This window comes from Balaenoptera ricei, chromosome 14, assembly GCF_028023285.1.
Source record: "Balaenoptera ricei isolate mBalRic1 chromosome 14, mBalRic1.hap2, whole genome shotgun sequence".
NCBI lineage: Eukaryota > Metazoa > Chordata > Mammalia > Artiodactyla > Balaenopteridae > Balaenoptera > Balaenoptera ricei.
The window spans coordinates 6,920,112-6,937,324 of NC_082652.1; the positions used below are offsets into that span (position 1 = coordinate 6,920,112).

A 17,213-nucleotide genomic window follows, 5' to 3' on the forward strand; every position below is an offset into this window, starting at 1 on the left:
TGGATCTTTATTCTGAGGGAAGACAGTAGAGTTCCCAAACTGTTTTTTTTTCCCCTTCCAGAAATAATTATTTTGCCTTGAAAGTTAGTAAGTACCACCAGATCAGGTGAGATTGATTCTATCTTGGTGATAATACCAGGTTTTGTGCCAAGTGAAGTGTCTCAGAGTAATGCTGGCTGTGGGTAATTGTTTTGAAATAAACTGCCAAATAGTGTTCTGGTTAAGGTGTCTTTTTGATAAAATAGTTTTCAAATTTCCTGTGCACATCTTTCCTTTTAAGTTGTTTTCTAATGTTAATTCTTACCTCCATAATGACATATAGCTTGAATATTTTTATCCTTATGCTTAATTTAAGTTAGAGATAAGAGATTGGTATTCTTTGGTTTGTGAAGTGGGTAAACTTTACTGAACTTTTTTTTTTTTTTTTTAATAATTTTTATTTTTTTTAAAAATTTTATTTATTTATGGCTGTGTTGGGTCTTTGTTTCTGTGCGAGGGCTTTCTCTAGTTGTGGCAAGCGGGGGCCACTCCATCGCGGTGCACGGGCCTCTCACTATCGCGGCCTCTCTTGTTGCGGAGCACAGGCTCCAGACGCGCAGGCTCAGCAGTTGTGGCTCACGGGCCCAGTTGCTCCGTGGCATGTGGGATCTTCCCAGACCAGGGCACAAACCCGTGTCTCCTGCATTGGCAGGCGGATTCTTAACCACTGCGCCACCAGGGAAGCCCCTTTACTGAACTTTTTAAAAACTGTAGGAAAATAGATATTTTGTTCTAAAATGTAAATTATCTCTCCCCCTCAGCTGATGTAAGCAATGGCACAGTAAAGAAAGAGTCTTCTAATAAAGAAGTAGCAAGAATATGGATAAATGACATGAAAATGAGGAGTTTTTCCCCGACCATGGTGAGTTTCAAAAGCTGTATCTGTATTTTTGTGTGGTATGAAAGTACACTTGGCTAAGTGTAGCTCTCAGAAAACTTTTTTTGGCGTGAAGGGGAGCTTCTCAGCCACATAAACTAATGAACAAGCATTAAACCTCACTGGAATAAATTAATATATGCTAAACAAGGTGATTATAACATACATATTTGATAGGATAGAGTATTATACAAAGTACTGACACTTTTCTGTTGTGAATTTCATCTGATAAGTAAAAAGGATAATGTGGAGTTAACCAAAAGTATTTGATAATTATGTTCATTTTAGGATTGAGCCTTATTATATAGCTGGTTATGGGATGTCAGATCACATAATGGTTTAGTTGTGAGTAAATTATATGTTAACATTTTTTTTACATTTTGGAAATGCTATATGCTTCAGTTAAATTGATTCTGTGCGTGCATTTAATAATTACGCAGTGTATAACCCTGCCTCTGTGTGGTGGGTTTCTGGCTCCCCATTTTAAAAAACCTATAATTAACACCACATGGTTTAAGTAGTAATATAAGGTACAGCAAGAGGTAAATAGTGATGCTCGCAATAGGGCTTATGAGTTTGTAGGAAGATGAGACTCAGATGGCCTGGGAGGACTTCACTTTTTTTTTTTTTTTTTTAATTTTATTTATTTATTTGTTTTTATTTTTGGCTGTGTTGGGTTTTCGTTGCTGCGCATGCGTTTTCTCTAGTTGCGGTGAATGGGGGTTACTCTTCATTGTGGTGCGCAGGCTTCTCACTGTCGTGGCTTCTCTTGTTGCAGGGCACAGTCTCTAGAGTGCAGGCTCAGTAGTTGTGGCGCACGGGCTCAGTTGCTCCGCGGCATGTGGGATCTTCCCAGGCCAGGGATCGAACCCGTGTCCCCTGCATTGGCAGGCAGATTCTTAAACCACTGTGCCACCAGGGAAGCCCAGGACTTCATTTTATGGAGGAGATGTCGTGGAGTTTGGGTGTCGAGTCTGGAGAGACTTTGAGAGGGCATTTTAGGAAGGGAGCTACAGCATTAATAGGCACAGAGGAGGTGGTAGCTATATGCTTAGGATACTTGGCTTGCAGGAAGAAATTGGAATGGTTGATTGGGGGCTCTGTGAAGGGTCCTGAATTGAATTTGATGGACTTGGGACTTGGGGCAGCACCAGTGAGGGCTACTGGAAGTAGAGGGACCTATTAGTGACTCAGGATGGGTTGGGAAGAAGAGACAGGTTAAGAGGTTGGTTAAGTAATCCAGAAGGGAAGTGATAAGGAACTAAACTTTAGGGATTGCAAAGGTGATTGGAAAGGAAAAAAGGAAGAAAGTAAGAGGGGACTGCACATAATGATACCAGAGGATTGGTAAGACTGGGAATGAAATATGGACTTGGAGAGACAGCAAAGCAACCTGTGCCTGAGGTTTTGAACGGGGACCAGGAGAACAAGTGTTGGCAGTATCAGTTTACTTAACAGTTGAGTGCCAGCAGCTTACTTGGAAGTTGATTTTTGGAAAATAAGAATGCATTTTTCTTTAAGATTATTTCGTGCTCAAGTTCCCAGTCCAGCCCCTATTGCCCATAACATGCCCAAAGTTCTATGTTGTCCTAGCAGTTAAGAGACATCTAACAGAGTGCAAACTGGTAGCCTGTGGATGAAAACCAATTGACAGGTGTTTTGTTTGGCCTCCACATTATTTTGAAAATTTTTGAATGTGTTACAAACACATAAAAATGCTGATTTCCAGGTTCTCTTGAGAAATAGGAGTACCTGACAATCCTGGGCCCACATTCCCCACCTCGTGTTAACATGCCTGGAGTTGAGTAGTGAACATCTACTTTGTGTGTTGGTCACACATTCCCCATGTACCACAGTCTCCCTCTCCTTCATTTATCTCCTTGACCCTAAGCTTGATGTCAGTTGCCATTTTACATCCAGGTGGCTTAGACATATTACTTGTCTGGTCCTTGGATTTTGTGACCGTATTGTGTTACCAACTAATCCCCCAATTATATACCTGCGGTATATTTTTTTTAAAGGTAGGGAAAGACAAGGTAGAGGGAGAAAGGTGGCTGGTCATTTAGCAGAGGGCGCATTCCTATTTTACAGATGAGGAAAAGGTGCAAAGGGGGATGGGGAGGACTCAGAATGTAAGTAATTTGCCCAAGGCTACACAGATAACAGCAGAAGTGGGGTCTGGATCTGTTTCTCTGGCCAGCTCCATTTCATCTCTTATTTCTGAAACTGGGTTTTATTTTGGCATACTTTCTGAGAACATTCAGAGTTTCTTTGGATTTTTTCCTAAGGACTCCATGGGTTGATGGCTGGATGTTTATCTCACATCTCCCTTTTCTTTCCCACATTTACTGAGCATCTGTATGCCATATGCTGCTCTAGACTAAATAAAAATAAATAAGTAAAATAAAAATAAAAGAGGAGCCTGACCTTACATTTTATTTATTTATTTGTTTTTAAAATAAATATTTTATTTATTTTATTTTTGACTGCATTGGGTCTTCGTTGCTGTGCATGGGCTTTCTCTAGTTGCAGCGAGCGGGGGCTACTCTTCGTTGTGGTGCGCGGGCTTCTCGTTGCGGTGGCTTCCCTTGTTGCGGAGCACGGGCTCTAGGTGTGTGGGCTTCAGTAGTTGTGGCACGTGGGCTCAGTAGTTGTGGCTCGCAGACTCTAGAGCGCAAGCTCAGTAGTTGTGGCGCACGGGCTTAGTTGCTCCGCAGCATGTGGGATCTTCCCGGACCAGGGCTCGAACCCATGTCCCCTGCATTGGCAGGTGGATTCTTAACCACTGCGTCACCAGGGAAGCCCTGATGTTACATTTTAATGCCCTGATGTTACATTTTAATGCCATGTTGTCCTTTACCTGTAGGTCCTGACTAGGTTTTCTCTTTGTCCTTCTCCTCCCTTCCTTGGTATACTGGGTCCCACAGCTTCTTCCCTACACTCTTCCTTGATCAAGCCCACATTAATAAAGAGCTTCCCTTTATGGTTTACTGGTAGTGAAAAGCAGCTTTTTCAGGCGCTTCTTATTCCCCTATTCCTCCCTCCCTCTACCCCTTTAAGATTCTGTAGAGAAACACAAGGTAACATGACTATATTGACCATTCACTCACTTTGCCTGGGGCAGTCTGGGTTTACTGCTGTTTTCCTGGTGTAGTTACTAATAACTCCTCATTTTATTCTCAGATGTGCTGAAGTTTGGAGAGTAGGTGATATAGGATTCTGTATGATTGTTGTGTCTGTGGAGACACAGATGTCTGAAGTAAATTCTCTGTCTTTTAGAAGAACCTTTAAACTCCAGAGTTTTCTGGGGTTTTGGTTTTAGGATCTAAGGGAAAGAAACAGATGAAGGTGAACTGAGAAGAGGGTGGGATGTGAGACTTAAAGAGAGTTCCTGTCTGTGAGATTGTAGGATGTGCTGCTGGGACTCATCCACCTTTTCTCTCCAAACCCCTTGTTCTTTCTATTCCTGGAACTGCAATGAAGAGTGAGGACTGGAGGTTAGACTTCTGGGCATCAGGGAGGCTGGCAGGCAATATTGAAGGGGAAAGTAGTTTGAGAAGGTGGTGGAGCCCTGTGGTGACCCATTTGTGTGTTTGCGATGAGAGCAGGTCATGGATTATCTGTGCTTATCTTTGGAGGAGCAGGGAAACCACAGACTCTGACCCAGATATTAGGGAATATAGAAGTGGTATGTCCTGTTTCCAGGATTGAAGATAATGGGTATTCCTACAGAAGAGTTTTTCTGTGTGTTGGCTGGGCCTCCAGTTTCTGGACTTAGTTGATTTTGCTCTCTCTGTTACAGAAGGTCCCTGTTGTGAAAGAGGAAGATGAACCAGAGGAAGAAGATGAAGAAGAAATGGGTCATGCGGAAACCTATGCAGAGTATATGCCAATAAAATGTATGTCTTTGGGATTTGTCAAAATAATGAAAGACTTCTGGGTTCCTTTTGAACTTAAAAAACTTTCCCGCATATATTATTATGTATTAAGATCTATCCATGTTGGGTACCTCAGGATTTGATAAGTGTGAGCTTTGTAGTATGTTTTAAACTATAATATGTTTTAAAATAGCTACATGAAAATTCTGTGAGTTTTTTAATTTTCCTACACAAATTTAGAGCTTTGCTTTGGAATGAAGTCTTTTAAAACCACAAGTGAAAAGGCTTTTTCCTTTCAAGTTAATTTTGCTCATATCAGCAGTGATTATAAAATCATAGTAAATTACAGAAATGTAAACACGTATCTTAGCTTTATAGTTTATACAGCTTATCTAAAACAAATTATAAAAACATGGGAATCTTAAAAATAAAATCGCTATTCGAATTCAGTGGTTTAAATTAACACCATTGCTTCCTTTTTTCCCGTAATGACCATGATTCATTTTTTTAGTGGCCACTGTATTAAGTTGAAAATTAATAATTTTTAGTTTTTGTGTAAAATTTTTCACTTTTTTATTTTATGGGGGTAATAAGATGGAAAAAAATCTATGGCTAGAATTTTTCTCTCCTATACTCTGGCTTTCTATAAAAAGTCACCAATAAGACCACTTAAACTAAAAATCTCTGTTTACCAACTATGTATGGATTCCAAATTCCCATACTTTCCTGGTTATTTAAAATGACACCTTAATCTAGGATTATGTTCTGTTACTACTGGAGAACCTGGTGGTATGAACTGTGATGGTATTTTTCTAGATCTTTTTAATCAAGTCTCTATTTAAACCATAGGTAGTTGATAAATAGGTCATTTTAGTCAAATTTAAACAGTACTTTACCATCAGTCAGTGAATTTATATAGGATCCCAGGATGTATAGTTACTTATTATATTTTCTCTGTCAGAGGAGAAATATTGCAATATCTTATGATAAGACTGGGAAGTGTTATTACTTAGAATAATTAAAATGAAGTATTTTTAAATTTTTGTTTAGTAAAAATTGGCCTGCGTCACCCAGATGCTGTAGTTGAAACTAGTTCTTTATCCAGTGTTACTCCTCCTGATGTTTGGTACAAAACGTCTATTTCTGAAGAAACCATTGATAATGGCTGGTTATCAGCATTACAGCTTGAGGCAATTACATATGCAGCCCAGGTAAGCTGTATAATTTATAACTACATACAGTTTTTATCTTTATTCTTAGTTCACAATGTATAGTAGTTTTAATTCAAAGTTAAGTTTTCCTTGCATGAAAATCTTGTGAATGTGATTTTTTTTTTTTTTTTAAAGAGAGGGAAGGGAAAGGAAGGTTGTTCTTTGTTTTTTTTTTTTATAAATTTACTTATTTATTTATTTATTTTTGGCTGTGTTGGGTCTTCGTTTCTGTGCGAGGGCTTTCTCTAGTTGCGGCAAGTGGGGGCCACTCCTCATCGCGGCGCGTGGGCCTTTCACTGTTGTGGCCTCTCCTGTTTCGGGGCACAGGCTCCAGACGCACAGGCTCAGCAGTTGTGGCTCACGGGCATAGTTGCTCCGCTGCACGTGGGACCCTCCCAGACCAGGGCTCGAACCCATGTCCCCTGCATTGGCAGGCAGACTCTCAACCACTGCACCACCGGGGAAGCCCGTGAATGTGATTTTTATAGAAGTTTTATGTGTTAGAAAATTAAAGGGGTAGTGTGGATATGGGGAATGTGTTTCTAGTGCAAATGATAAATTGTCATAACCTTTTTGGAATTCACTGGGAACATGTATTAAAATTAAAAATACCTATATCCTTTTACCTAACGATTCCATGGGAGTCTGTTTCATAGAACTATTAGATAAGAACATATATATATAAGGCTATTTGTTGCAGCTTTTTTTCCCCCCAGTGGCTAAAAGCTAGAAAAGATTTGAAAGCTCACACCCTTGGGGAGTGATTGAATAACCTTTGGTATTACCATATGGGTGTTGTACCAGCTTTTATATTATGTTAATTGTCTTGAAAGGATTTCTGAAATACTCCATTTTTGTAAAATAGGCAACCGTCCCCCATATTTATGTTGTATAAAAAAGTTTGTATTTGATTGTACAGTCCTTGAAAAATTATGGAAGAATACTCACCAATTTGTTAACTTATTTACCTGCTACATACGAGGGTAGCAAGAAAAAAATACACAGACCTCAGAGATAGGGCAGGTTTGGTTCCAGACCACCACAGTAAAGCAAATGTCACAATAAAATGAGTCACATGAAGTTTTTGGTTTCCCAGTACATGCAAAACTTAGTGTTTACACTATAATGTAGTCTGTTAAGTGTGCAATAGCATTATGTTCAGAAAAACAATGTACATACCTTAATTTAAAAATACTTTAATGCTAAAAAATGCTAATCATCATCTGAGGCTTCAGCAAGTTGTAATCTTTTTGCTGGTGGGAGGTCTCGCCTTGGCGTTGATGGCTGCTAAATGATCAGAGTGGTGGTTATTGAAGGCTGGAGGGGCTGTGGCAGTTTCTTAAAATAAGACAACAGTGAAGTTTGCCACATTGATTCACTCTTCCTTGCACTAATGATTTCTCTGTAGCATGCAGTGCTGTTTGATGGCATTTTACCCACAGAACTTCTTTCAGAATTGGAGTCAGTCCTCTCAAACTCTGCCACTGCTTTATCAACTAAGTTTATGTAATATTCTAAATCCTTTGTTGTAATTTCAACAGTCCTCTCAGCATCTTCATTAGGAGTAGATTTCCATCTCAAGAATCTACTTCCTCCACTGAAGTCTTGAACCCCTCCAAGTCATCCATGAGGGTTAACTCCTGTTAATGTTGATATTTTGACCTCTTCCCATGAATCATGAATGTTCTTAGTGGCATCTAGAAGGGTGATTCCTTTTCTGGAAGGTTTTCAGTTGATTTTGTCCAGGTGCATCAGAGGAATCAACTATCTATGGCAGTTACAGCCTTACAAAATGTGTTTCTTAAAGAGTAAGATTTGAAAGCCAAAATTACTCTTAGCTCCGTGGGCTGCAGAAAGGCTGTTTTACAAAGCAGGCATGAAAGTGACATTGATCTCGTTGTACATCTCCATTAGAGCTCTTGGGTGCATTGTCAATGAGCGGTATTACTTTGAAAGGAACCTTTCATTCTGAGCAGTAGGTCTCAACAGTGGGTTTCAAATATTCAGTAAACCATGTTGTAAACAGATGTGCTGCCTTGTTGTTCCATTTGTAGAGCACAGGCAGCGTAGATTGAGCATAATTCTTAAGGACCCTAGGATTTTTCGAATGGGAAATGAGCATTGGCTTCAACTTCAGGCCACCAGCTGCATTAGCCCCTAATAAGTCAGCCTGTCCTCTGAAGCTTTGAAGCCAGACATTGACTTCTTCTCTCTAGCTATGAAAGTCCTAGATAGCATCTTCTTCCAAAAAAAGGCTGTTTCATCTACATTGAAAATCTGTTGTTTAATGTAGCCACATTTATCGATTATCTTAGCTAGATCTTCTGGATAACTTGGTGAAGCTTCTGCATCAGCACTTGCTCTTTCACCTTGCAATTATGTTATGGAGATGACTCCTTAAACCTCATCAACCAACCTCTGCGAGCTTCAGAATTCTTCTGCAACTTCCTCACCTCTCTCAGCCTTCGTAGAATTAAAGAGAGTTAGGGCCTTGCTCTGGATTAGGCTTTGGCTTAAGGGAATATTATGGCTTGTTTGATCTTCTTTTGAGACCACTAAAAGTTTCTTCACGTCAGCAATAAGGCTGTTTGGCTTTCTTATTGTTTGTTCACTGAAGTAGCACTTTTTTTTTTTTTAAACTTTGGGTTTATTTATTTATTTATTTATGGCTGTGTTGGGTCTTCGTTTCTGTGCGAGGGCTTTCTCTAGTTCCGGCAAGTGGGGGCCACTCTTGATCGCGGTGCGTGGGCCTCTCACTATCGCGGCCTCTCTTGTTGCGGAGCACAGGCTCCAGACGCACAAGCTCAGTAATTGTGGCTCATGGGCCCAGTTGCTCCGCGGCATGTGGGATCTTCCCAGACCAGGGCTCGAACCCGTGTCCCCTGCATTGGCAGGCAGATTCTCAACCACTGCGCCACCAGGGAAGCCCCTGAAGTAGCACTTTTAATTTCCTTTAAGAACTTTTTTTTTTCATTCACAACTTTGCTGTTTGGAGCAAGAGGCCTGGTATTCAGCTTGTCTAGGCTTTCAACATGTCTTCCTTATGTTGTAATCATTTCTAGCTGTTGATTTAAAGTGAGAGACGTGCAGCTCTTCCTTTCACTTGAATGCTTAAAGAAGCCATTGTAGAGTTATTAATTGGTCTAATTTCAATACTGTTGTGTCTCAGGGAATAGGGAGGCCGAAGGAGAGAGAGAGATGGGGGAAATGGTCAGTCGGTGGAGCAGTCACAATACACACAACATTTATTAATTAAGTTCACCATCTTATATGGGCGGGGTTCATGGCAGCCCAAAACAATTAAAATAGTAACATCAAAGATCACTGATCACAGATCACAATAACAAATATAATAATAATGAAAAAGTTTGAAATAGTATGAGAATTACCAAAGAGTGACTCAGAGACACAAAAGAGCAACTGCTGTTGGAAAAATGACACCAATAAAATTGCTTGATGCAGGGTTGCCACAGACCTTCAATATGTAAAAAATGCAGTATCCCCTGAAGTGCAGTAACAGTGAAGCACAATAAAATGAGGTATGCCTGTATAGTTAAGTAAAGAAAGTATCCACACTAAGCCAACTGTATGCCATTTATATAAAAACAGAGAATGTTAATATATGACTAAAAGAAGGTATGAAAGACTGATTACCAAAATATCTAAAGGAATAGATAATTACCAGCGTTTTCTTTTTCAGCAACATGAAACATTCCTACCAAATGGAGATCGTGCTGGATTCTTAATAGGTGATGGTGCTGGTGTAGGAAAAGGAAGGACAATAGCAGGCATCATCTATGAAAATTATTTGTTGAGTAGAAAAAGGGCTCTGTGGTAAGTGCTAAAGACTGGCTGCGGAAGCTTTTGTTTGTGAATAATCCAGCATATGGGGATGGGTCTTCATGAGTAAGTATATTTTTTTGAAGTGTCAAGGCCTGGGTTTATTTATTCCTGAATATTGCTAGAATGATGGGATTTGTATTTAATTTGTGTGTTTTTCTTTTCCCTTTTTTTTGTGGCAGGTTCAGTGTTTCAAATGATTTAAAATATGATGCCGAAAGAGATTTGAGGGATATTGGAGCAAAAAACATTTTGGTCCATTCATTAAATAAGGTATGAAAGTTTTCTATTCAGTTGGTCATTCAATAAATATTGACTTATCTGTGAGATGGGAATAATAGGGTTGTTAAGAGTATTAAATGAGTTATTTCACAGAAAGCATAGTGAGTGCTAGCCACTATTGTTGGTTTTTGGATTACTAAGTGTTAAATAATATGCCAGGTAGGGTTATGTAGTGGCAAACGAAATAGGCATTGTCTGTTTTTATGGAGTTTATTCTCTCACTCTTCAGGGTTTTTCATTTGTTTGTTTTTGTCTGTTTCTGAAGTTACTGTATATGGGTGAAACTCATATAACTATGAGTATAAGGGTGCAGTGTGATAAAGCTACATGGACAGGTAGTGTGCCCGTCGCATCATACAGCAGAGAATTGTGGTTTGGAGACTGGTTTAGATATTTGTACATTCAGTGGACTTGTATACCCGTACCTGTGTTCATGTTAAAACAGTTCTGTCTAATGGAAGAAAATGTGTTTCATTATCTAGAAAGCACAGTTCAGTGTTCATTTAGCAAATCTTTATTGGCCTCCTACTATGCACCAATTCCTGGAGTCACATGGGTAGAATAGACAGACCTAGTTCCTGCAGGTGCTTCCCTGCTAGCCCTTTGAAAATAAGTAAATGTAAATCTACTTTCCATGTGAGTCCTAAGTTGCTTCAGTGTTGTTGCCTTGCCCATCAGTGGCTTTTTTTGGGTGAGGGTTACTGAGTGGTTTGTTGGTAAAGTACTGTGTCTTGAATGACTACTAACAGTTCAAAACTAAAACATGTAAGGGGCATCTAGAAATATTTTTGATTTCTAAATCAGCATAATTGAGGAAGACCACAATAACTATTAATCATAATTCTTATATATCCCTCAGATCTTAATTACAGTGCTTTGCATGTAGTAAATGCACAATAAATATTTGTAGAATGAATATTGTGACCTTTTCTTGGGGAGTTTGGTTTATAATCTTTTTTTGATGATAGACTTTTTTGAGACTTTGATGAAAACTGGATCCTTGTACGTTAAAGTTATACACACACACACACACACACACGAGAGGGTTCATGTTTGTGTGTGTGTGTGTGCATGTGTGTACACATGTGTATGAGAAATTTTGTGTATGATCTTAAGAGGTCCTTTGACTTTCCTGAAGCCCATCATGCTACCACCAGTTTCCTGCTGTAGAAATCTGGGTGGGATAAATATTTGAGACAAAAGTGTATTTATTAAGTTCTTTTCTTTTCTTTTTTAGTTTAAATACGGAAAAATTTCTTCCAAACATAATGGGAGTGTGAAGAAGGGTGTGATTTTTGCTACCTATTCTTCCCTCATTGGTGAAAGTCAGTCTGGTGGTAAATACAAAACGAGGTTAAAACAACTCCTACATTGGTGCGGTGATGACTTCGATGGAGTGGTATCCTTTGCAACAAGTTTTATAATTTTTAATGACACAAAATCTAACACACAGGAATTCTGAGGTTAAATAAAAAGACTGCTAGGATGAGAGCTTTAATGATTACATAGAGTCCAAGGGAGTCAGAAAGTTGATTCTGTTTTGTAGCTGTCATTTACTAGGCCAGTATTTAAGTTCCTGCTTTAGGAAAATGTTAATAGATATGGGACATGCTGAATACTATATTCCCTTCTTAACTTAGTGATTTCCAAACTCATTTGCTCATAGCATACCTTTTACTATCCTGCATGAGGAACAGCAGTTTTTGTTTGTTTGTTTTTATAAATTTATTTATTTATTTATTTATTTTTGGCTGTGTTGGGTCTTCGTTTCTGTACGAGGGCTTTCTCCAGTTGTGGCGAGCGGGGGCCACTCTTCATCACAGTGCGCGGGCCTCTCACTGTCGCGGCCTCTCCCGTTGCGGAGCACAGGCTCCAGACGCGCAGGCTCAGTAGTTGTGGCTCACGGGCCTAGTTGCTCCGCGGCATGTGGGATCTTCCCGGACTGGGGCACGAACCCATGTCCCCTGCATTGGCAGGCGGATTCTTAACCACTGCGCCACCAGGGAAGCCCGGAACACCAGTTTTTGAAGTACTGATTAAGTTGGTTATCAGTTGTGCTTCTATTTAACAAAATTTGCTCAAATAATCTGTGTGGTGTGCATTTTTAGCTGTAGTGGATCCTTCCATTCATTCTAATTAAGAATTAAATATCCAGTTAAGGAGTGACAGCGCCGCAAGGTGGCAGCCACCACGGGCTCGGACAGTTTATGAAAACTGAATATACAGCGTTAAAATAGAATGTGGACCTAAATACCCAGAAGCAACCCCCTTTGTAAGATTTGTAAGAAAAATTAATATGAATGGAGTTAATAGTTCTAATGGAGTGGTGGACCCAAGAGCCATATCAATGCTAGTAAAATGGCAGAATTCATATAGCTTCACAGTTGTCCTGCAAGAGCTTTGGTGCATAATGACGTCTAAACAAAATATGAAACTCCCTTAGCCGCCTGAAGGACGGTGTTAACAGTAGTTAATCAAAAAGAAAAACCACAGGCCCTCCGCTACCCCCGCATTCGATTCAAGCAGTCTTCATTTTCTGCAGTAGTAAATTTTCTAGATACCAAAAAAAAAAATTAAATATCCAGTTAAGGTTAATGCCAAATTCAGTGAATGCCTCTGTGGCTGGGGGAAGGGGGCTGTGGAGATCAAGGAGAGGCACATAGAGGGCTTCATTTATATTAGTGATCTTACAGAAAAAGAAAACCATCTGAAGCAAATATGGCAAAATGTTAAGGTTTGACAAAACCAGATGATAGGTATGTGGGTATTAGTAAAAAAAAAAAAGTTAATGCTCAGGGGCTTGATATCAACAGTATCCCTCCCCCTAATAATCTTGATTCTTTTTTTTACTCCAGCTACCATCCCAGAAATCTTGGATGTTTCCCAAGTCCTGAGGGAAATAGAAGTTAACTCTTCCTGAAAGATTGGAGACACTTGCTACTAATGTGACATGTTCCTTAATTTACTCCTTACAGATAGTGTTTGATGAATGTCATAAAGCAAAAAACTTATGTCCTGTTGGTTCTTCAAAGCCAACCAAGACAGGCTTAGCAGTTTTAGAACTTCAGAACAAATTGCCAAAAGCCAGAGTTGTTTATGCTAGTGCCACTGGTGAGTAGTTATTTATTTAAAAGAGAGAGATATATATGTTATTTTTTCAGCTATAATATGTTTTGTTTGGGGGTTTTTCAGGTGCTTCTGAACCACGAAACATGGCCTATATGAACCGTCTTGGAATATGGGGTGAGGGAACTCCATTTAGAGAATTCAGTGATTTTATTCAGGCAGTAGAACGGAGGTAATGCAATTTACAGTATACACTATTTGTTCTCAGTAGCAATCTAAAAGAGGTGTTATTGCTAAAATCTCTTCCATGTATGTTAAGGCTCTACTATATTTAATGATAGTTACTGTGTGTTTTAATTTTATTCAGAGGTGTTGGTGCCATGGAAATAGTTGCTATGGATATGAAGCTTAGAGGAATGTACATTGCTCGACAGCTGAGCTTTACTGGTGTGACCTTCAAAATTGAGGAAGTTCTTCTTTCTCAGAGCTATGTTAAAATGTATAACAAAGCAGTCAAACTGGTGAGCATGTTTTTCTTAACTCTTAGTACTTTTAATGTACCTGATAATGTATCTGTTAGCCAGTTTTGTCCAGTCAGAAGTATATTTTGTCCAGTATACTCCTGTCAGCTCACAGGAGTATATTTCTGCTATAAAACAACAGATAAATCACTGGTTCCTTATTTTCCCAATTTTCCAAGTTTTCTCTTTGTTAAAGTAATTTATAAAAAATAGCCATTTATTTCGGTTGTATAGTTTTAAAAATCACAATGTAACTGTTTCCTAAAATGACTGCATTAGTTAATAAGAATTTTGGGACAGCTCTATGTGAGCGTCCTAAAAAACATTTGTTTAGAGATTCCCAAGTTACTGAAAATGCTTTGTTGAATTAATGTTAAATGGTGTCTTGCACTTTATTTTGATTGAATTAGTCATTTTAAAGTCACACTCAAAAGATTGAAATATCTAAAATGTTGATTGTGCACCTTCAGTGGGTCATTGCCAGAGAGCGATTTCAGCAAGCTGCAGATCTGATTGATGCTGAGCAACGAATGAAAAAATCCATGTGGGGTCAGTTCTGGTCTGCTCACCAGAGATTTTTCAAATACTTGTGCATAGCATCCAAAGTTAAGAGGGTTGTTCAACTAGCTCGAGAAGAAATCAAGAATGGAAAAGTAAGTTGGAGAATGCATTAACAGATTCATCTTTGGTTATGTGTTTTAGTCTTTTGGGTGTTGAGGCCTTCTACTTATAAAAGCCTTTTCTTTCTAAAGGGTAGTTGTAAAAAGTATTAACATAGTAAGACTTTAAACAATGCATTTTTAAGATAATAAAAGCAATACGTGTTTATAAAGAATTTGGATAGCTCAGAAAAGTATAAACAGACATCACTATAATTTGGCTAACCATAGATGTAACAACTGATAACACATGGATATATATTACATTAAGGTTTTTTCCTTTTTGGTAAATACATATTTAGTTAAAGCACAAAGAACTGGGGCAGGGGCTTCAGTAGTGTCCACTGTTGTAATACTGTTTCCTAGCTAAGTGTATTGCATGTAGCATGTCTCAAATATATGTAGAATAAATAAATTGGTACACATGTACAATAATGGGTAATTCTTGTTTGAAATCTTTTTTTAAACTAAATATTTAAAATATGTCTTAAGAAACCACATAGATATTTTTATTTATAATTAATAATATTCCTTTTTGCCTCCAGTGTGTTGTAATTGGTCTGCAGTCTACGGGAGAAGCTAGAACATTAGAAGCCTTGGAAGAGGGTGGAGGAGAATTGAACGATTTCGTTTCAACTGCCAAGTAATGTTTATGGTTTTGAGTTTTTACTTAGATTAGTTTAAATGTTGGCATTTCCTGGAGGCAAGATTTTTGCGTTTTAAAGTTTTCCTGATTTTAGTTTTTACAGTCCTGTGTATGCATAACAATATGTCTATTGGAAAACAATAACATAGAAATGCTGAAATGTTAAGTATTTTGACAATATTATGTCCAGTATTTGGACTAACAGAAGGGCTTGATTTTTGTTTGTTTTGTACATCTTGGAAATCTGACAGCTTGGTTTAAGATATTCAGTTTTGTTTTGGCTTTGTGTATTGGAAACTACCATTATCCAGAGGAGCAATATAGTTTAGTTTGCCCCAATTTAGTATGCTCTAATATAAACATTGCAAGTAATCCTGAGATAGTCAAAAGAGATTTTAAAAATGTTTTTAGACACTGTTTTTCAGTTTGTTTGCCTAACAGACAGTTCTAACTCTGGTAGCAAAATTAACAAAATAACTTTTGCTGCCATGCTATCTTTTGCCTTAGGGGACACATTCAAGTGGCTCCTTTTAAGATAGATATAATTTAAAACTACTTTTAAAAGCAAAACATGCACCTGCTAATCTGTATCTTTCCTGTGCTTGCCTGCCTACTATTGCCTCTAAAATGATAGGCGCTAGTCACAGGGGGCTATTAAGCAGTTGAAGTGGCTAGTCCAAATTGAGATGACCTTTAACTATGAAATAGACACCAGGTTTCAAAGACTTAAAGAAATATAATGTAAAACATTTCATTGATTACATTTTAAAGCGATAAGTTAAATAAAATATTAAAGTTAGTTTCACAAGTTTTCTTTTACTTTTTAATGTAGCTACTAGAAAGTGTAAAAATTGTGCTTGGCTTGCACTATATTTCAGTTGGACAGTCTTGGCCTAGAATATTAAAATTCATTTGAGCTGGATTATCAGTATTTTGTAAGATTGAATAAAACGTACTTTTTATTTTTTATTTTTTAAAAATTTATTTTATTTCATTTTTATTTATTTTTAAAATTTTTTCTTGGCTGTGTTGTGTCTTCATTGCTGCGTGCAGGCCCTCTCCAGCTGCGGCTAGCGGGGGCCACTCCTCGCTGCAGCACACAGGCCTCACATTGCGGCAGCCTCTCCCGCTGCAGAGCACGGGCTCCAGGCACGTGGGCTTCAGTAGTTGTGGCTGGCTTGAGCGCAGGCTCAGCAGTTGTGGCGCATGGGCTCCATTGCTCCGCAGCATGTGGGATCCTCCCAGACCAGGGCTCGAACCTGTGTCCCCTGCACTGGCAGGTGGATTCCCAACCACTGCGCCACCAGGGAAGCCCCAAATGTACTTTTTAGTAAGACATAGGTTTTACTATTTGTAACTCTTGCAGGTACCTGAAATTGGAAAATATATGTGAAATAAATTGGTTAAAGGATTGTTAAAGTCCTTTACATTCAGAATCCAACTCTTTTGAATCACTTTTTAAAATAAATAAATAAATAAATAAATAAATTTATTTATCTATTTTTGGCTGTGTTGGTTCTTCGTTTCTGTGCGAGGGCTTTCTCTAGTTGTGGCGAGCGGGGGCCACTCTTCATCGCGGTGCACGGGCCTCTCACTGTCGCGGCCTCTTGTTGCGGAGCACGGCTCCAGATGCGCAGGCTAAGTAGTTGTGGCGCACGGGCTTAGCCGCTCCGCGGCATTTGGGATCCTCCCGGACCACGACTCGAACCCGCGTCCCCTGCATCGGCAGGCAGACTCTCAGCCACTGCGCCACCAGGGAAGCCCTTGAATCACTTTTTGACTCAAGTCACTGATGTTCAGTTTTTCTTCATGGAGTCTTCCTCTGTGCAGCAGTTCTGAAAAAGAATCAGGAACCATTGGTGCTGAGTTCCTAAGCCAGCTTTACAATTACGTGGAGCTAACCTACTTTTGATATCCAGTTTGGAAATGCTGCTAATAAAGTATACTTATTTTAAACAAATACATTCAGTAAGACGTCATATATAATAAACTATTTTGCATACTGAGCCACTAACTGTCACTTTTTTCTCTCTTCGAACAGAGGAGTGTTGCAGTCACTCATTGAAAAACACTTCCCTGCTCCAGACAGGAAGAAACTTTATAGTTTGCTAGGAATCGATTTGACAGCTCCAAGTAACAACAGCTCACCAAGAGATAGTCCTTGTAAGGAAAATAAAATAAAGAAGCGGAAAGG

The 17,213-nt window shown here is 38.9% G+C and overlaps 1 protein-coding gene and 1 pseudogene across 4 annotated transcripts in view; both read left to right on the top strand.

The window, feature by feature from the left end:
• Positions 1 to 17,213, top strand: part of SBNO1 (strawberry notch homolog 1) — a 59,242-nt gene that overhangs the window by 14,467 nt on the left and 27,562 nt on the right. For 3 of the 4 annotated variants that reach the window (XM_059893657.1, XM_059893658.1, XM_059893660.1), the window contains 12 exons: positions 801 to 901; positions 4,719 to 4,815; positions 5,845 to 6,005; positions 9,706 to 9,839; positions 10,028 to 10,118; positions 11,365 to 11,526; positions 13,103 to 13,238; positions 13,320 to 13,425; positions 13,561 to 13,714; positions 14,185 to 14,367; positions 14,919 to 15,016; positions 17,061 to 17,212. In XM_059893657.1, the coding sequence (XP_059749640.1) occupies positions 801 to 901; positions 4,719 to 4,815; positions 5,845 to 6,005; positions 9,706 to 9,839; positions 10,028 to 10,118; positions 11,365 to 11,526; positions 13,103 to 13,238; positions 13,320 to 13,425; positions 13,561 to 13,714; positions 14,185 to 14,367; positions 14,919 to 15,016; positions 17,061 to 17,212 (1,575 nt within the window). The remainder of the gene's footprint in view (positions 1 to 800; positions 902 to 4,718; positions 4,816 to 5,844; positions 6,006 to 9,705; positions 9,840 to 10,027; positions 10,119 to 11,364; positions 11,527 to 13,102; positions 13,239 to 13,319; positions 13,426 to 13,560; positions 13,715 to 14,184; positions 14,368 to 14,918; positions 15,017 to 17,060; position 17,213) is intronic. The other variant, XM_059893659.1, reaches the window with a different exon arrangement.
• Positions 11,814 to 12,591, top strand: LOC132347690 (ubiquitin-conjugating enzyme E2 variant 1-like; annotated as a pseudogene).